We start from the raw sequence: 21,781 nt of genomic DNA, 5'->3' as shown, positions 1-21,781 counted from the left end.
TGTGCAGATTTCCAACAGTGTATTTTAGAGACAGCAGTACCTGGCAGGGCCTTGGCCCACTTCACGGCTGATACCACCTGTCGTCCCCCCAGCCTGTTGAGGGTGGTCATGATGCGTGTGGAGGTGTCTGGCAGGGTGCCGTCGTAGCCAGAGTAGATGGTGTCTGGCTCGATGGCCTTTAGTAGGGACAGCATGGTGGGGGTGAGCTGGGGCATGGACTTGGGGACCAGCGACCTGGCCTCTGGGAGCGGACGGGGGGTCAGCTCGGCAGTGGTGGGCTGCTGTACCCCCTTTAAACGGTTCAGCTTCTTGGTTTTACGAGCTGTGGCGAAGGACAGAGGAAGGGAGGCGGTAGATTGAGTGACCATGATCTCAAAAACAAGTCAAACTAATATATCTACTTGTATCTGGTATTTGAGGTGGTAGTAGCTTGTCGTCAGACTGAGTTGTACACCAATTTACATCAAAACTAGAATCTGCACAATAAAACCAGGTAAAATAGTTCAGCTTCCAGGTTCATCTTAACCAATTGTGCTACTGTGTGTGTTTTTTCACGTTATTTGTAACTTACTTTGTTTATAATGTTTCTGCCACCATCTATTATGATCGGAAAGAGCTTCTGGATATCAGAACAGCGATTACTCACCTCGTACAGGACAAAGATTATTTTCTTTAACAAGTCTTACGTAAAGGATTTACTTCAGAAACCAGACAAGGACCATATCCCCGTAATTTGCATGAAGAAGAAAAAGAGATATAGGGGTCGTAGGTCGGCGTGCCTTGTAAGAATCCGACGGCGAGTGGGTAACCCGCCTCTACCATCAGTCCTATTAGCCAACGTACAATCATTGGATAATAAACTGGATGGTCTCCCGAATAAGTCTATACTACCAACGGGACATTAAAATCTGTACTATATTGTGTTTCACCGAGTCGTGGCTGAACGATGACATGGATAACATACAGCTAGCTGGGTTTACACTGCATCGGCAAGACAGTACAGCTGGCTGGGTTTACACTGCATCGGCAAGACAGTACAGCTAGCTGGGTTTACACTGCATCGGCAAGACAGTACAACTGGCTGGGTTTACACTGCATCGGCAAGACAGTACAACTGGCTGGGTTTACACTGCATTGGCAAGACAGTACAGCTGGCTGGGTTTACACTGCATCGGCAAGACAGTACAGCTGGCTGGGTTTACACTGCATCGGCAAGACAGTACAACTGGCTGGGTTTACACTGCATCGGCAAGACCGTACAGCTGGCTGGGTTTTCACTGCATCGGCAAGACAGTACAGCTGGCTGGGTTTACACTGCATCGGCAAGACAGTACAACTGGCTGGGTTTACACTGCATCGGCAAGACAGTACAGCTGGCTGGGTTTTCACTGCATCGGCAAGACAGTACAGCTGGCTGGGTTTACACTGCATCGGCAAGACAGTACAGCTGCCTCCGGTAAGACAAGCGTTTGGGGTTTGTGTCTACTTGTAAATAACAGCTGGTGCGCAATGTCAAATATTAAAGAAGTCTCGAGGTAGTCCTCGTCTGAGGTAGAGTATCTCATGATAAGCTGTAGACCACACAATCTATCAAGAGTTTATCTATATTTTTCATAGCCGTCTATTTACCACCACAAACTGATTCTGGCACTAAGACCACACTCAACAAGCTGTACAAGGCCATGAGCAAACAAGAACATGCTCATCCATAAAACAGCGCTCCTAGTGGCTGGGTACTTTAATGCAGGCAAACTTAAATCTGTTTGACCTAATTTCTACCAGCATGTTAAATGTGCAACCAGAGAAAAACAACTCAAGGCCACCTTTACTCCACACACAGAGATGCACAAAGCTCTCCCTCACCCTCTATTTGGCAAATCTGACCACAATTATATCCTCCTGATTCCTGCTTACAAGCAAAAAACTAAAGCAGGAAGTACCGGTCAATAAGGAAGTGGTCAGATGAAGCAGATGCTAAGCTACAGGGCGGTTTTGCTATCACAGACTGGAACATGTTCTGGGATTCTTCCGATGGCATTGAGGAGTACACCACATCAGTCACTGGCTTTATCAATAAGTGCATCGATGATGTCGTCCCCACAGTGACCGTACGTACATATCCCAACCAGAAGCCATGGATTACAGGCAACATCCACACTGAGCTAAAGGCTAGAGATGCCGCTTTCAAGGAGCAGGACTCTAAACCGGAAGCTTATAAGAAATCCCACTATGCCCTCTGATGAACCATCAAACAGGCAAAGCGACAATACAGGACTAAGATTGAATCCTACTAAACCGGCTCTGACGCTCGTCGGGAGTGGCAGGGCTTGCAAACTATTACAGATTACAAAAGGGAAGCACAGCCGCCCAGTGACACAAGCCTACCAGACGAGCTAAGAAACTTTAATTTGTTGGAAATTTCAATTGCAAACCATTTCAAATTGTTTGCATAGTCAACTTACACACATCACTGACATACACATTTACCCCACCAGACATGCCACCAGGGGTCTTTTCACAGTCCCCAGATCCAGGACAAATTCAAGAAAAGGTACAGTATTAAACAGAACCATGAATGCATGGAATCGAATACACATATATACATGCAGAACCATGGAACCCCCTTCCATCTAATACACATATATACATGCAGAACCATGGAACCCCCTTCCATCTAATACACATATATACATGCAGAACCATGGAACCCCCTTCCATCTAATACACATATATACATGCAGAACCATGGAACCCCCTTCCATCTAATACACATATATACATGCAGCATAAGTGAACAGTAAAACCCGGTTTCAAAAACAAATAAAGCAACGCCTCACGGCACAACGCCTCACGGCACAACGCCTCACGGCACAACGCCTCACGGCACAACGCCTCACGGCACAACGCCTCTCCACCATGTGAACTACTTGTTGTGTGTCTGAACTGACATGTGATCTACTGGTTGTGTGTATGTACTGACATGTGATCTACTGGTTGTGTGTATGTACTGACATGTGATCTACTGGTTGTGTGTATGTACTGACATGTGATCTACTGGTTGTGTGTATGAACTGACATGTGATCTACTTGTTGTGTATATGGACTGACATGTGATCTACTTGTTGTGTATATGAACTGGCATGTGATCTACTTGTGTGTATGAACTGACATGTGATCTACTGGTTGTGTGTATGTACTGACATGTGATCTACTTGTTGTGTGTATGAACTGACATGTGATCTACTTGTTGTGTATATGTACTGACATGTGGAACTGATAGATACACTGTATGTGGAACTGATAGATACACTACATGTGGAACTGATAGATACACTACATGTGGAACTGATAGATACACTACATGTGGAACTGATAGATACACTACATGTGGAACTGATAGATACACTACATGTGGAACTGATAGATACACTACATGTGGAACTGATAGATACACTACATGTGGAACTGATAGATACACTACATGTGGAACTGATAGATACACTACATGTGGAACTGATAGATACACTACATGTGGAACTGATAGATACACTACATGTGGAACTGATAGATACACTACATGTGGAACTGATAGATACACTACATGTGGAACTGATAGATACACTGTATGTGGAACTGATAGATACACTACATGTGGAACTGATAGATACACTACATGTGGAACTGATAGATACACTGACATGTGGAACTGATAGATACACTACATGTGGAACTGATAGATACACTGACATGTGGAACTGATAGATACACTACATGTGGAACTGATAGATACACTACATGTGGAACTGATAGATACACTACATGTGGAACTGATAGATACACTGTATGTGGAACTGATAGATACACTGTATGTGGAACTGATAGATACACTGTATGTGGAACTGATAGATACACTGACATGTGGAACTGATAGATACACTGTATGTGGAACTGATAGATACACTGTATGTGGAACTGATAGATACACTACATGTGGAACTGATAGATACACTACATGTGGAACTGATAGATACACTACATGTGGAACTGATAGATACACTGACATGTGGAACTGATAGATACACTACATGTGGAACTGATAGATACACTGACATGTGGAACTGATAGATACACTGTATGTGGAACTGATAGATACACTGCATGTGGAACTGATAGATACACTGCATGTGGAACTGATAGATACACTGTATGTGGAACTGATAGATACACTACATGTGGAACTGATAGATACACTGCATGTGGAACTGATAGATACACTACATGTGGAACTGATAGATACACTGACATGTGGAACTGATAGATACACTACATGTGGAACTGATAGATACACTACATGTGGAACTGATAGATACACTACATGTGGAACTGATAGATACACTACATGTGGAACTGATAGATACACTACATGTGGAACTGATAGATACACTACATGTGGAACTGATAGATACACTACATGTGGAACTGATAGATACACTACATGTGGAACTGATAGATACACTACATGTGGAACTGATAGATACACTACATGTGGAACTGATAGATACACTACATGTGGAACTGATAGATACACTACATGTGGAACTGATAGATACACTACATGTGGAACTGATAGATACACTACATGTGGAACTGATAGATACACTACATGTGGAACTGATAGATACACTACATGTGGAACTGATAGATACACTACATGTGGAACTGATAGATACACTACATGTGGAACTGATAGATACACTACATGTGGAACTGATAGATACACTGTATGTGGAACTGATAGATACACTACATGTGGAACTGATAGATACACTACATGTGGAACTGATAGATACACTACATGTGGAACTGATAGATACACTACATGTGGAACTGATAGATACACTACATGTGGAACTGATAGATACACTACATGTGGAACTGATAGATACACTACATGTGGAACTGATAGATACACTGACATGTGGAACTGATAGATACACTACATGTGGAACTGATAGATACACTGCATGTGGAACTGATAGATACACTGTATCTGTATCTGTATCACTGTATCTTCATGTTGTAAATGTATGTTCATGTTGTAAATGTATGTTCATGTTGTAAATGTATGTTCATGTTGTAAATGTATGTTCATGTTGTAAATGTATGTCAATTGTAAAGTGTTTTGTCTGTAATGTATTATTGTTATGTGTCGGACCCCAGTAAGACTAGCTGTCACCATCAGCGTCGACTAATGAGGATCCTAACAAATCAAAATCCTCCCTGCCACGAGACAATAAAACAAGGTAAAATAGTGTACCTTCCAGGTTCATCCCTGCCACGAGACACTTGCGGAAGCGGCAGGCTGGACAGTTCTTCCTTCTGATCTTATCGATGATGCAGTCGTTCCTCCCAGCACATAGGTAGTTGTGTTGCCCTGAGAGACAAGAAAAAAATCATTTAAATGACTTTATTTTTTATTTTTTATAAAGTACTATATTCTTGACAGTATTTCCCTCTTGCATCATACTGGATCAGCAAGCCTCCCACTGGCAAATCAAATGAGCATTTTCTTTATAACAACAGGCACAGACAAGTACAGTATTATTTATGATATGCATAATGAACACCATTCCATGGTACCAAAGGGGTACCAGTATCAGTTGTCCTACCATCTCACCCCTTACGAATCCTTTTGGGGCTCCTGAGTGGCGCAGCAGTCTAAGGCACTGCATCTCAGTGCTAGAGGTGTCACTACAGACCTGGTTCAATTCCAAGCTGTATCACAACCGGCCGTGATTGGGAGTCCCATAGAGCGGCGCACCGTCATTGTAAATAACATTTTTTTCTTTCTTAACTGACTTGTCTAGTTAAATAAAAGGTTAACTAAAACATGATACATTTTCTGGATGGCAGGAAGCTCTGGGCTATACTGGGCTGTCCACATCAACATCTGTTGCGCTTTGTGGTCAAGGGTGGTGCAATTGCCATACCAAGCTGTGATGCAGCCAGTGAAGACGCTCTCGATGGTGCAGCTGTAGAACATTTTGAGGATCTGAGGGCCCATGCCAAATCTTTTTAGCCTGTTGAAGAGGAAGAGGCGCTGCCATTCCCTCTTCACGAGCGTGGGGGTGCGTGTGGACCATGTTAAGTCCTTCGTGATGTGGACGCCAAGGAACTTAAAGCTATCGACCTGCTCAAAAAACAGCCCTGTCGATGTGCATGGGGGGTGTGTTCTCCCCTCTTTCTCCTATAGTCTACGATCAGATCCTTGATCTTACTGACGTTGGGGGAGAGGTTGATGTCCTGGCACCACACTGCTAAGTCTCTGACCTCCTCCCTGTAAGCAGACTCATTGCTGATCGGCGATTTAGATTTTATGTCACTGGCCTACACAAATAGAAACAAATCCTACCTCGCCAGTATCTACCGTAAACAAACATCGTTCCATGACACCACAGTACAAGGTGTCTTACCATCTCAGTCCTTGTCATAGGCAAGTATGATGATACATAAACCACACATCATTTCATGACATCACCAATGGTAGCCCAGTTCCAGATCCGTTTCTGCCAACTTGGCAAGATCGTAAAAACAGATCTGGGACCAGACCATATGAGTTGTCCTAGCATCTCACCCCTTGCCCCTGTACCTTCCACGGCTCTCTTGAAGAACACCTTGCAGCTTCCGCAGGTGAGCACCCCGTAGTGACAGCCAGACGCCTCATCTGAACACACCAGACAGACCTTATGGGTGGTCCCGGCCTTGCCCTGGGTTGTACATGACGCAGTGCCACCACCATGCTTGGAGGTAGAACTGCATTGAGAGGAGAGCAGGGAAGAGAGGAGAGGGAAGAGAGGAGAGGAGAGGGAAGAGAGGAGAGGAGAGGGAAGAGAGGAGAGAGGGAGGAGAGGAGAGAGGAAGGAGAGCAGGGAAGAGGAGAGGGAAGAGAGGAGAGGAGAGGGAAGAGAGGAGAGAGGGAGGAGAGCAGGGAAGAGAGGAGAGCAAGGAAGAGAGGAGAGGAGAGGGAAGAGAGGAGAGAGGAGAGGAAAGAGAGGAGAGAGGGAGGAGAGCAGGGAAGAGAGGAGAGCAAGGAAGAGAGGAGAGGGTAGAGAGGAGAGAGGGAGGAGAGCAGGGAAGAGAGGAGAGCAAGGAAGAGAGGAGGGAAGAGAGGAGAGAGGGAGGAGAGCAGGGAAGAGAGGAGAGCAGGGAAGAGAGGAGAGCAGGGAAGAGAGGAGAGCAAGGAATAGAGGAGAGCAAGGAATAGAGGAGAGCAAGGAATAGATGAGAGAGGGAGGAGAGCAGGGAAGAAGAGAGAGGGAGGAGAGGAGAGCAGGGAAGAGAAAGAGAGGAGAGCAGGGAAGAGAAAGGGAGGAGAGCAGGGAAGAGAAAGGGAGGAGAGCAGGGAAGAGAAAGGGAGGAGAGCAGGGAAGAGAAAGGGAAGAGAGCAGGGAAGAGAGAGGGAGGAGGAGGGACAGTCAGTAACAAGTGTGATTTTCTGAATGAATACAAAATAATAACTTTGCAACAAGTGCCAAATAAACACTAATGATTCTCCTGGGATTCTGAAAACATTCCCACAGAGGCAGAGCAGAGTCTCTTAACTATGGACCAGCTCACCTAGAAGCATGTGGCCTGAGCTGGAACACTGTAACAGCAGGGGACCTCAACACATCTATTCCCCTCTGCTCTTGAAAAGCATACCCCTTCTACATTTTCACAGCATGCCTAGGGTTATATTAGTTTACAAACAACATACTGTATGTGAGCTAAACAAACACATATCCCAAACAAGGCAGGGGCTTTGGCACATCTATTGTTCCACTTCCTACAGTTGAGATCAGATCCACTACATTTACTCTGGAGCTTACAACAATACCTGTGTGCTTGGGTGAGTTTCCTTTTTCTGAAATACATTTTCCTTTAAGATCCAAAGAACAAATATATAAACAGTGGTAGGATCCCCATACCTGACGTCAGCAGGTAGCCTAATGGTTAGAGCATTGGGCCAGTAACCAACAGGTAGCCTAGTGGTTAGAGCATTGGGCCAGTAACCAACAGGTAGCCTAGTGGTTAGAGCATTGGGCCAGTAACCAACAGGTAGCCTAATGGTTAGAGCGTTGGGCCAGTAACCAGCAGGTAGCCTAGTGGTTAGAGCATTGGGCCAGTAATCAACAGGTAGCCTAGTGGTTAGAGTGTTGGGCCAGTAACCAACAGGTAGCCTAGTGGTTAGAGCGTTGGGCCAGTAACCAGCAGGTAGCCTAATGGTTAGAGCGTTGGGCCAGTAACCAACAAGTAGCCTAGTGGTTAGAGCATTGGGCCAGTAATCAACAGGTAGCCTAGTGGTTAGAGTGTTGGGCCAGTAACCAACAGGTAGCCTAGTGGTTAGAGCGTTGGGCCAGTAACCAACAAGTAGCCTAGTGGTTAGAGCATTGGGCCAGTAATCAACAGGTAGCCTAGTGGTTAGAGTGTTGGGCCAGTAACCAACAGGTAGCCTAGTAGTTAGAGCATTGGGCCAGTAACCAGCAGGTAGCCTAGTGGTTAGAGCATTGGGCCAGTAACCAGCAGGTAGCCTAGTGGTTAGAGCATTGGGCCAGTAATCAACAGGTAGCCTAGTGGTTAGAGTGTTGGGCCAGTAACCAGCAGGTAGCCTAGTGGTTAGAGCATTGGGCCAGTAACCAGCAGGTAGCCTAGTGGTTAGAGCGTTGGGCCAGTAACCAGCATAACAGTTCCTAGAATCACACAGTTCTTTGAATTCTATCTAAAGCACACAGAATGTTGCAGATAGAAATGTCATGATTAGAGCTACCATGATCACTTTCTCTACAAGTCAGAGAGGCCTGTCTGTTCTATATAATTCATTTCTATCTGACTTTGAAGGTTCCTCAACATGTAATATGTTTGAGGTGCCCTTTCCCACTAGGTGGAGCAGTGCCTTGCTGCAGTAATGTGCTGCTACTTCCTCTGCTGTAGTCTCAGCCCCCCACCACAACCCCCCACCCACTCCTGTTTACTGCTAAGCCCCAGCCAGCCACAGCAGGAGCAGCAGCTACGCCCACTGTAGTGAGCCTGAGCAACACAGACTCAGGGCTGTACTGAGAGGAAATGGCCTACTGCGCCACAGCGGCAGCAAACCGTCTGCCACAACACAAACATCTGGTCTATCTTCATCTGATCAGAGACTTTTAGAAGACACCGGCTGCTTCTCAAACGACACGATTAGGAGACTGCTGCTGAGACAGAGAGGCACTCAGAGCACACAGTTACAACTACACCTCATTACCGACTGCTGCTGAGACAGAGAGGCACTCAGAGCACACAGTTACAACTACACCTCATTACCGACTGCTGCTACTACTCAAACTACTACTACTACTCAAACTACTACTCAAACTACTACTACTACTCAAACTACTACTACTACTCAAACTACTACTACTACTACTACTACTACTACTACTACTACTACTACTACTACTACGCACTGAGCAACAAACCTGTCTGTCTGTCTACTTCGCATATATAGTGCACCTTCTGCACCATGGTTGACCAGTAAGGTCACTACAGCACATTCAGAAAGTATTCAGACCCCTTGACTTTTTCAAAATGTTGGTACATTACAGCCTCAATCTACACACACCCCCTAATGACAAACCAAAAACTGTTTTTTGGAAATATCAAATTTACATAAGTATTCAGACCCTTTACTCAGTACATTGTTGAAGCACCTTTAGCAGCAATCGAGCCTCGAGTCTTCTTGGGTATGACGCTACAAGCTTGGCACTCCTGTAATTAGGGACTTTCTCCGATTCTTCTCTGCAAGCTGTCAGGTTGGATGGGGAGCGTCGCTGCATAGCTATTTTCTAGTCTCTCCAGAGATGTTTGATCGGGTTCAAGTCCGGGCTCTGGCTGGGCCACTCAAGGACATTCAGAGAATTGTCCGGAAGCCACTCTGGCATTGCCTTGGCTGTTTGCATAGGGTCATTATCTTGTTGGAAGGTGAACCTTCGCCCCAGTCTGAGGTCTTGAGCGCTCTGGAGCAGGTTTTCATTAAGGATCTCTCTGTACTTCACTCCGTTCATCTTTCCCTTGATCCTGACTAGTCTCCATGTCACTGAAAAACATCCCCACAGCATGATGCTGCCACCACCATGCTTCACCGTAGGGATGGTGCCAGGTTTCCTCCAGACATGACGCTTGGCATTCAGGCAAAATAGTTCAATCTTGCTTTCATCAAACCAGAGAATCTTGTCTCTCATGGTCTGAGAGTCTTTAGGTGCCTTTTGGCAAACTCCAAGCGGGCTGTCATGTGCCTTTTACTCAGGAGTGGCTTCTATCTGGCCACTCTACCATGAAGGCCTGATCGGTGGTGAGCTGCAGCGATGGTTGTCCTTCTGAAAGGTTCTCCCATCACCACAGAGGAACTCTGGAGGAACCAACGGGTTCTTGGTCACCTCCCTGACCAAGGCCCTTCTAACCCCATTGGTCGGTTTGGCTGGGTTGGTCAGCTCTAGGAAGAGTCTTGGTGGTTCCAAACAGCTTTCATTTAAGAATGTGCCTCGACACAATCCTGTTCCGGAGCTCTACGCACAATTCCTTCCACCTCATGGCTTGATTTATTTCTCTGACATGCACTGTCAACTGTGGGACCTTATATAGACAGGTGTGTGCCTTTCCAAATCATGTCCAATCAATTGAATTTAACACAGGTGGACTCCAATAAAGTTGCAGAAACATCAGATGATCATCAATGGAACCGGGATGCACCTGAGCTCAATTTCGAGTCTCATAGAAAAGGGTCTGAAAACATATGTATATAAGGATTGTTTAAAAAAATGTTTTTTTTTATAAATTTGCAAACATTTCTAAAAACCTGTTTTCACTTTTTCATTATGGGGTATTGTGTGTAGATGTATGAGGAGAAAAATACATTTGATCCATTTTAGAATAAGACTAACAAAAAAAATATTTTTTTTTGTTAAAAGTCTTGGTCTGAACACTTTCAGAATGCAGTGTATATGGAGGAACAGTGAGCCATTTAAGATGCAGGTCTAGTCTCTGGTGGTTTAAAACATCCACAGTTACTTAGCCCTGAGACATGGCTTGTAGACTGTAGAGTAGGCCCGAGCCATCAAAGTGTAAAATGCTACCAGTTAAATCAAGTGGAGGTATGTTGTTACCATCATCATTAGGGCCAACCCACTCAGCCAAGGGAGTCAGAATCAGTTGGGTCTGAGGAGCAAAGGAATGACTTCAGTCCAGCAACACTCAACCAGTCAGCAGTATAAATAACCAGTCCAACAACACTCAACCAGTCAGCAGTATAAATAACCAGTCCAGCAACACTCAACCAGTCCAGCAACACTCAACCAGTCAGCAGTATAAATAACCAGTCCAGCAACACTCAACCAGTCCAGCAACACTCAACCAGTCAGCAGTATAAATAACCAGTCCAGCAACACTCAACCAGTCAGCAGTATAAATAACAAGTCCAGCAACACTCAACCAGTCAGCAGTATAAATAACCAGTCCAGCAACACTCAACCAGTCAGCAGTATAAATAACCAATCCAGCAACACTCAACCAGTCCAACAACACTCAACCAGTCCAGCAACACTCAACCAGTCAGCAGTATAAATAACCAGTCCAGCAACACTCAACCAGTCCAGCAACACTCAACCAGTCAGCAGTATAAATAACCAGTCCAGCAACACTCAACCAGTCAGCAGTATAAATAACCAGTCCATCAACACTCAACCAGTCAGCAGTATAAATAACCAGTCCAGCAACACTCAACCAGTCAGCAGTATAAATAACCAGTCCAGCAACTCAACCAGTCCAACAACACTCAACCAGTCCAGCAACACTCAACCAGTCCAGCAACACTCAACCAGTCAGCAGCATATTTAACCAGTAAGAGTAGGGTCTGTCTGTATAGGTCTGTCTGTCTGTATAGGTCTGTCTGTCTGTCTGTATAGGTCTGTCTGTCTGTCTGTCTGTATAGGTCTGTCTGTCTGTATAGCTCTGTCTATCTGTATAGGTCTGTCTGTCTGTATAGGTCTGTCTGTCTGTATAGGTCTGTCTGTCTGTATAGGTCTGTCTGTCTGTATAGCTCTGTCTGTATAGGTCTGTCTGTCTGTCTGTATAGGTCTGTCTGTCTGTATAGCTCTGTCTGTCTGTATAGGTCTGTCTGTCTGTATAGGTCTGTCTGTCTGTCTGTATAGGTCTGTCTGTCTGTATAGCTCTGTCTGTCTGTATAGCTCTGTCTGTCTGTATAGGTCTATCTGACCCGGACCTTGTTCACACTATTACCCTTTACACACTGCTGAGCCAAACGGACGTATACTGGACGGGCTGGATGAGCAGACGACCTGAACTCTGCTGCTGCCAGTCCCAACCAGAACAGAGCCATCATGATCCTGCTCAGAGCCGCTGTGGTTCTGACCCCGATCGCGTGACACTTTTATACCCTTTACACCCTGTTGAGCCGACCTTTACAGGGCTGGCCTGACTACGCATCCGCCATACCGTGGGCTTGACCTTGGCTATGTCCCAAACGGCACCCTAAACAACCCCGAAAAACGTCATTTCTGGCTTCTCATCGCTTGTGTTCCAAATAGGATACTATTTCTTATGGGTCCTCGTCGTACAGTGCACAAGTAGTGCACTGTACAGTAAATAGTATGACATTTGGAACACAGCCTATAAGAAGACAGAAATATGAAATGTGTTTTTCCGGGTTGGCAGCGCTACATAGATCAGGGTTGCATGACAAAGAGGGAAGACACAATTTCCTCTGTGAAAGCAAATGCTGCTCAGAGCAGAGCTTCAAGGCTACAGGAAGCTCTTCCATTCCCTGACATAGTCTTCGATAGGACAAGAAAGAGAAGACGACAGAGGAAGTCGAACTCTTTCAAACTCCCTGCACCAAGAAAAAAAATATTAGGCTAATTGTAAGGAGATTTTCTGCAGTGTTCGCTATGAGGTTTACTCTGTAAAGCCTTACTCCCTACAGGCTTTACAGACGCTCCCCTACCCGTGGCTTTCTAATTTAGTGTAAATTAGTGTACCGTCTGGGCACAACCCATGTGGAATTCTGAGTCTCCGGCAGCGTTTGGAACTGCTGATCTGTGGCTGGGAACGCTGGGTTAAATCTCAGCCTACGCTGCCCCTCAGTCAGTAGACTTCTTGTCCCTGACGGAGACATGGATCCTCCCAGAGAACACTGGGTTAAATCTCAGCCTATGCCGTCCTTCAGTCAGTAGACTTCTTGTCCCTGACGGAGACATGGATCCTCCCAGAGAATGCTGGGTTAAATCTCAGTCAGTAGACTTCTTGTCCCTGACGGAGACATGGATCCTCCCAGAGAACGCTGGGTTAAATCTCAGCCTACGCCGCCCTTCAGTCAGTAGACTTCTTGTCCCTGACGGAGACATGGATCCTCCCAGAGAACACTGGGTTAAATCTCAGCCTATGCCGTCCTTCAGTCAGTAGACTTCTTGTCCCTGACGGAGACATGGATCCTCCCAGAGAACGCTGGGTTAAATCTCAGTCAGTAGACTTCTTGTCCCTGACGGAGACATGGATCCTCCCAGAGAACGCTGGGTTAAATCTCAGCCTACGCCGCCCTTCAGTCAGTAGACAGACTTCTTGTCCCTGACGGAGACATGGATCCTCCCAGAGAACACTGGGTTAAATCTCAGCCTACGCCGCCCTTCAGTCAGTAGACTTCTTGTCCCTGACGGAGACATGGATCCTCCCAGAGAACACTGGGTTAAATCTCAGCCTATGCCGCCCTTCAGTCAGTAGACTTCTTGTCCCTGACGGAGACATGGATCCTCCCAGAGAACACTGGGTTAAATCTCAGCCTATGCCGCCCTTCAGTCAGTAGACTTCTTGTCCCTGACAGAGACATGGATCCTCCCAGAGAACACTGCTACTCCAGCTGCTCTCTCTTCATCTGACTACGTTTTCTCTCATAGTCCGAGAGCATCTGGTCGTCGTGGTGATGGCACAGGGCTACTCATTTCTCCTGACTGGAGATGTTCTATATTCTCCCTCACTTACCTGTCCAGCTCCTGATTTGAATTCCATGTTGTCACTGTTCACTTGTCTACTCAAAATTAACATGGTCAACTTTCAACCCACCAGGTGCCTTTAAAGAGTTCCCTTAAATGAGCTTGACCTTGATAAGCTATACTGAATAAAAATATAAACCTAACATTCAACAACGTCAAAGATTTTACTGAGTTACATGATTTCCTCATATAAGGAAATCAGTCAATTGAAATAAATTCACTAGGCCCTAATTTATGGATTTCACATGACTGTGAATAGAGATACGCATCGGTTGGTCAGAGATACCTTTATAAAATAAAAAGGTTGGGGTGTGGATCAGAAAACCAGTCAGTATCTGGTGTGACCACCATGTGCCTAATGTAGCGTGACACATCTCCTTCACATAGAGTTGATCAGGCTGTTGATTGTGGCCTGTGGAATGTTGACCCACTCCTCTTCAATGGCTGTGTGACGTTGCTGGATATTGGGGGGAACTGGAACATGCTGTCGTACATGTCGATCCAGAGCATCCCAAAGAAGCTGAATGGGTGACATGTCTGGTGAGTATACAGGCCATGGAAGAACTGGGACATTTTCATGTTCCAGGAATTGTGTACAGATCCTTGCGACATGGGGCCGTGCATTATCAAATCAAATTTATTTATATAGCCCTTCGTACATCAGCTGATATCTCAAAGTGCTGTACAGAAACCCAGCCTAAAACCCCAAACAGCAAGCAATGCAGGTGTAGAAGCATTATCATGCTGAAACATGAGGTGATGGCGGTGGATGAACGGCACGTAAATGGGTTTCAGGATCTCGTCACAGTGTCTCTGTACATTCAAATTGCCATCGATAAAATGCAAGTGTGTACATTGTCCATAGCTTATGCATGTCCATACCCCCACCCCACCATGGGGCACTGTTCTCAACGTTTACATTAGCAAACCGCTCGTCCACACAACGCCACACACCCCGTCTGCCCGGTACAGTCGAAACCGGGTTTCATCTGTGAAGAGCACACTTCTCCAGCGTACCAGTGGTCAGCGAAGGTGAGCATCTGGCCACTGAAGTCAGTTACGTCGCCGAACTGCAGTCAGGAAAAGACCCTGGTGTGGACGACGAGCAGATGAACTTCCCCGAGATGGTTTCTGACAGTTTGTTCATAAATTCTTTGGTTGTGCAAACCCACAGTTTCATCAGTTGTCCGGGTGGCTGGTCTCAGACGATCCCGCAGGTGAAGAAGCTGGATGTGGAGGTACTGGGTTGTCATGGTTACACGTGGTCTGCGGTTGTGAGGCCAGTTGGACGTACTGACAAATTCTCTATAACGACGTTGGAGGTGGCTTATGGTAGAGAAATTCAAAGTATCTGGCAACAGCTCTGGTGGACATTGCTGCAGACAGCATGCCAATTGCACACTCCCTCAAAACTTGAGACAGGTGTGGCATTGTGCTGTGTGACAAAACTGCACATTATAGAGTGGCCTTTTATTGTGCCCTTGGTATGCCACACCTGTCAGGTGGAAGGATTATCTTGGCAAATTTTAAATACTCACTGACAGGGATGTTAAACAAAATTTAACGTCAAACAGAGAAATAAGCTTTTTGTGCTTATGGAAAATGTCAGATCTTTTAACACTTTTCATGTTGCGTTTATATTTTTGTTCAGTATAATATCATGGCTCAACGCTCTTCGTACTGGGCTACTTCAACCTCCTGACGTCTATATTCGATTAAATTATTTTCAACCTTTTCATTCCCCTCCTTGCCTATTTTGACCTCACTCATTCCCAGTCCCCTCCCACTCACAAGGCAGACAATATGCTGGACCTCATCTTTACTAGAGGCTGTTCTCCTAATCTCACTGTAACCCCCTCCAGGTCTCTATTCTACTAATCTCACTGTAACCCCCCTCCAGGTCTCTGTTCTCCTACTAATCTCACTGCAACCCCCCTCCAGGTCACTAATCTCACTGTAACCCCCTCCAGGTCTCTGTTCTCCTACTAATCTCACTGCAACCCCCCCTCCAGGTCTCTGTTCTCCTACTAATCTCACTGCAACCCCCCTCCAGGTCTCTGTTCTCCTACTAATCTCACTGCAACCCCCCTCCAGGTCTCTGTTCTCCTACTAATCTCACTGTAACCCCCTCCAGGTCTCTGTTCTCCTACTAATCTCACTGTAACCCCCTCCAGGTCTCTGTTCTCCTACTAATCTCACTGTAACCTCCTCCAGGTCTCTGTTCTCCTACTAATCTCACTGTAACCCCCTCCAGGTCTCTGTTCTCCTACTAATCTCACTGCAACCCCCCCTCCAGGTCTCTGCTCTCCTACTAATCTCACTGTAACCACCGCCAGGTCTCTGTTCTCCTACTAATCTCACTGTAACCCCCTCCAGGTCTCTGTTCTCCTACTAATCTCACTGTAACCCCCTCCAGGTCTCTGTTCTCCTACTAATCTCACTGTAACCCCCTCCAGGTCTCTGTTCTCCTACTAATCTCACTGCAACCCCCCTCCAGGTCTCTAATCTCACTGTAACCCCCTCCAGGTCTCTGTTCTCCTACTAATCTCACTGTAACCCCCCTCCAGGTCTCTGTTCTCCTACTAATCTCACTGTAACCCCCTCCAGGTCTCTGTTCTCCTACTAATCTCACTGCAACCCCCCCTCCAGGTTTCTATTCTACTAATCTCACTGTAACCCCCCTCCAGGTCTCTATTCTACTAATCTCACTGTAACCCCTCTCCAGGTTTCTATTCTACTAATCTCACTGCAACCCCCCTCCAGGTTTCTATTCTACTAATCTCACTGCAACCCCCCTCCAGGTTTCTATTCTACTAATCTCACTGCAACCCCCCTCCAGGTTTCTATTCTACTAATCTCACTGCAACCCCCCTCCAGGTCTCTGTTCTACTAATCTCACTGTAACCCCCCTCCAGGTTTCTATTCTACTAATCTCACTGCAACCCCCCTCCAGGTTTCTATTCTACTAATCTCACTGCAACCCCCCTCCAGGTTTCTATTCTACTAATCTCACTGCAGCCCCCCTCCAGGTCTCTGTTCTACTAATCTCCCTGCAGCCCCCCTCCAGGTCTCTGTTCTACTAATCTCCCTGCAGCCCCCCTCCAGGTCTCTGTTCTACTAATCTCCCTGCAGCCCCCCTCCAGGTTTCTATTCTACTAATCTCCCTGCAGCCCCCCTCCAGGTCTCTGTTCTACTAATCTCCCTGCAGCCCCCCTCCAGGTTTCTATTCTACTAATCTCCCTGCAGCTCCCCTCCAGGTCTCTATTCTACTAATCTCCCTGCAGCCCCCCTCCAGGTCTCTATTCTACTAATCTCACTGCAGCCCCCCTCCAGGTCTCTATTCTACTAATCTCCCTGCAGCCCCCCTCCAGGTCTCTGTTCTCCTACTAATCTCACTGCAACCCCCCTCCAGGTCTCTAATCTCCCTGCAGCCCCCCTCCAGGTCTCTAATCTCCCTGCAGCCCCCCTCCAGGTCTCTGATCACTACTTTGTTTCCTTTTCCTTCTCCCTTTCCTCCAACCCTTGCCACTCAGCCCCTACCCCCTCCAGGTCTCCCTTTCCTCCAACCCTAGCCACTCAGCCCCTACCCCCTCCAGGTCTCCCTTTCCTCCAACCCTAGCCACTCAGCCCCTACCCCCTCCAGGTCTCCCTTTCCTCCAACCCTAGCCACTCAGCCCCTACCCAGATGGTCATGCGTCGCCGCAGTCTTCAATCTCTCTCTCCTATCATCTCTGCCTTCTGCTAAATCCTTCTCCCTCCTGTCTCCTGACCCTGCCTCTTTCAGCCATCCTCTCCTGCCTTTCCACGTCCTATGACTCACACATTCTCCCCTTTCTTCCCGGTCGGCTTGGCACTCCACTCTTGCCCCATGGCTGAATGACTCATTGGGAGCTTACAGAAGAGGGCTGAGGGCAGCTGAGTGAAGGAAAACTCAACTAACTCTAACTTCCGAAGGACCCATCATCCTTTCACTACCTCCTCTCTACCTTCTCTTCCTCGGTCTCCGCTACTAAATCTACTTTCTATCAGTCTAAATTTCCTAACCAGAGGAGAAGCTTGTTCTCCCACCTTAATTCTTCACCCCCCCCCTACCATCCTCCCTCTCAGCAGACAACTTTGTTAACCCCTTTGAAAAGAAATAGATGACATCTGCTTCTGATTCACTCAGCCTATTCGAGTCCACTGGTCCCCACACACAGAACTACCCTTAACGCCTTGACCTCTTTCTCAAGATGAAATGCTGTGAGTAGTGAGGTCTGGCCCGACAAACCGACCTGCTCAAACCTGTTTCATTATCATCTGAAACTATTTGCTTCTCCTCTCTTAAACGTCAAAGCTTTATTTTGTGATCTCCCAAAATAAATGGAATCTGTTTGTTTGACGAGACCTTCAGTCAGTGAATCAGGCTGCCTCCTTAGTAAGTGGAGGCTTTTTGCCATACATGCTTTCAAACTACAGTAAAAACCCTTAATTATGCCCTTTACTAGAAGTCGGCCGATTAATTAGGGCCGATTTCATAACAATCGGTAATGGGCCTTTTTGGACACCAATTATGGACGATTACATTGCAATCCACGAGGAAACTGCGTGGCCACCTGTTACTAGAGAGCAGCGTCAAAAGGACCTTGTGGCAGCAAGGAGCCAAGGTAAGGCGCTAGCTAGCATTAAACTTATCTTATTAAAAACAATCAATCTTCACATAATCACTAGTTAACTACACATGGTTGATGATATTACTAGGTTATCTAGCTTGTCTTGCGTTGCATATAATCAATGCAGTGCCTGTTAATTTATCATTGAATCACGGCTAACGTCAACTGGGTCAAACGGGTGATGATTTAACAAAAGCGCATTTGCGAAAAATGTACCTAACCATAAACATCAATGCTTTTCTTTAAAATCAATACACATAAGTATATTTTTTAAAACCCGCATATTTAGTTAAAAGAAATTCATGTTAGCAGGCAATATTAACTAGGGGAAATTGTGCTACTTCTTTTGCGTTCAGTGCAAGCAGAATCAGGGTATATGCAGCAGTTTGGGCCGCCTGGCTCGTTGTGAACTGTGAACTAATTTGCCAGAATTTTAAATAGTTATGACATAACATTGAAGGTTGTGCAATGTAACAGCAATATTTAGACTTAGGGATGCCATCCGTTAGATAAAATATGGAACGGTTCCGTATTTCACCGAAAAAATATACGTTTTTTCGAAATGTTCCCGGATTTGATCATATTAATCACCAAAGGCTCGTATTTCTGTGTGTTATTATGTTATAATTAAGTCTATGATTTGACATTTGATAGAGCAGTCTGACTGAGCGGTGGTAGGCAGCGGCAGGCTCGTAAGCATTCATTCAAACATCACTACTGCGTTTGCCAGCAGCTCTTCGCAATGCTTGAAACACAGTGCTGTTTATGACTTCAACTCCCGAGATTAGGCTGGCAATATTATAGTGCCTATAAGAACATCCAATAGTCAAAGGTATTTGAAATACAAATAGTATCGAGAGAAATAGTCGATGCGTCATAATTCCTATAATAACTATAACCTAAACATTCTTAATTAACTGGGAATATTGAACCACCAGCTTTCACATATTCTCATGTTCTGAGCAAGGAACTTAAATATGAGCTTTTTCTTTTACATGGCACATATTGCACTTTTACTTTCTTCTCCAACACTGTGTATTTGCATTATTTAAACCAAATTGAACATGTTTCATTACTTATTTGAGACTAAATAGAATTGTATTTATGTATTATATTAAGTTAAAATAAAAGTGTTCAGTATTGCTGTAATTGTCATTATTACAAATATATATATATATATATATATATATATATATATATATATATATATATATATATATATATATATATATATATATATATATATATATATATATATATATAAAAAATGGCAGATTAATCTGTATCGACTTTTTTTGGTCCTCCAATAATCGGTATCGGTGTTGAAAAATCATAATCGGTCAACCTCTATCCCTTACCTAAGGAAAACGTTTGAGGGGCACTATGCAACACCCTTAAACGATTCCCTCATATAAAAGGAAAACGTTTGACGGGGCAATTATTCCTCAAGGGAAACGCTTAAGGTGTTTTAACTGGGCCAAGATACTACAGGGGACAGAACGAGGAGAGGGCAACAGGAAGTCAAACCTTTTCAAACTCGCTGCACCAAGCAGAAATATCACTATCCCAGTAATTCTGGCCAGATGTTGGAATCTAATCTGCAGTGTTTACACCCTACAACGTCTGCTGCCTGAGAGATAGCCTAGTTTACACAGTGAAGTAGGTGAACGACCTAGCTCCATAGTAAAAAAACAGCCCTAATCACTTATAGAGGCTCAGAGCTGTGGGCTACTTACATAACACTGTAAGCCAGTGGTCACCAAGCGGTCCCAAGGCATTCCTAATCAATCACCCAAAATGTGTGTAGAAAAGTCAACGCTAAAGGCTTACGCTCCTTTTCTTTGTCTTTGCGCTGCTGGCAGTAGGTGCACTTGATTCAGACGCCCTGGATGGGCAAAGTGTTGCCATTTCGAAACCATTTAAATTGGTCTGAAAAGTCAAACTCCTCCTACCCTGGCGATCTGTGGCTAAATCAAGTGCGCCTATTGCACTGGCCAATCGGATAGCTCACCGTGCCTACCTACAGCTTCCGTAACCCCGGCCACAGCAACGTTTGATACTAGCCTACGAGACATTTCATAACTTTTAAAACCATGACCAGAGACTGTCAAAGAATGCAGCAAAGAGCAGCTGTTTTTAAGAGTTCAAATCAAAGTTTGTCACGTGCGCCAAATACAACAGGTGTAGGTAGACCTTACAGTGAAATGCTGAATACAACAGGTGTAGTAGACTTTACAGTGAAATGCTGAATACAACAGGTGTAGGTAGACCTTACAGTGAAATGCTGAATACAACAGGTGTAGGTAGACCTTACAGTGAAATGCTGAATACAACAGGTGTAGGTAGACCTTACAGTGAAATGCTGAATACAACAGGTGTAGGTAGACCTTACAGTGAAATGCTGAATACAACAGGTGTAGGTAGACCTTACAGTGAAATGCTGAATACATCAGGTGTAGTAGACCTTACAGTGAAATGCTGAATACAACAGGTGTAGGTAGACCTTACAGTGAAATGGTGGGTGGGGTGTGGGGTGTGGCAGGTGGGGTTTGGCAGGTGGCAGGTGGGAGGTGGCGGGTGGCGGGTTGCAGGTGGGGGGTGGCAGGTGGGGGGTGGCGGGTGGGAGGTGGCGGGTTGCGGGTGGCAGGTGGGGGGTGGCGGGTGTCAGGACACAATGCAAATAGTCCGGGTAGCCGATGTGCGGGTTGGTTCGGGATAATTGAGGCAATATGTACATAACTTGAATGAACATTCTGCATTACCATGGAAAGGGGGGTGTTGGCAAACGAAGATTTGCAACAACAACTTGCTTGTTTCAGCAAGAAACAACACCGTTTCATCAAGTTGTTAAGAGTCCATGTTACGGCGAAAACCGCACGAATGTCCGGCCGTCCGGGGCTTCAGCCAGCTGTTAATTTTTATGCATTTATTTTGGGGTTTTATCCATAGCCGGCAGTTACAAGGTCATAAGGTAATTGTGTCAACCCTTTAGGGAATAGGGGGCCATTTGGAATCCAGACTATGCCTCAACTCACACTGTGGTGCAGGAAGAGG

General features: G+C 45.5%; 1 protein-coding gene across 5 annotated transcripts in view; it reads right to left on the bottom strand.

Moving 5' to 3' along the window:
- The window catches only part of nr3c1 (nuclear receptor subfamily 3, group C, member 1 (glucocorticoid receptor)), a 75,670-nt gene that overhangs the window by 13,874 nt on the left and 40,015 nt on the right, over positions 1-21,781 (bottom strand). For 4 of the 5 annotated variants that reach the window (XM_031797051.1, XM_031797047.1, XM_031797049.1 and 1 more), the window contains 3 exons: positions 6,635-6,813; positions 5,318-5,434; positions 41-322 (listed from right to left, as the gene is read on the bottom strand). In XM_031797051.1, coding sequence (XP_031652911.1) covers positions 41-322; positions 5,318-5,434; positions 6,635-6,813 — 578 coding nt within the window. The remainder of the gene's footprint in view (positions 1-40; positions 323-5,317; positions 5,435-6,634; positions 6,814-21,781) is intronic. The other variant, XM_031797050.1, reaches the window with a different exon arrangement.

This window comes from Oncorhynchus kisutch, linkage group LG19, assembly GCF_002021735.2.
Source record: "Oncorhynchus kisutch isolate 150728-3 linkage group LG19, Okis_V2, whole genome shotgun sequence".
NCBI lineage: Eukaryota > Metazoa > Chordata > Actinopteri > Salmoniformes > Salmonidae > Oncorhynchus > Oncorhynchus kisutch.
This window is presented reverse-complemented; position numbering and strand designations above follow the sequence as displayed.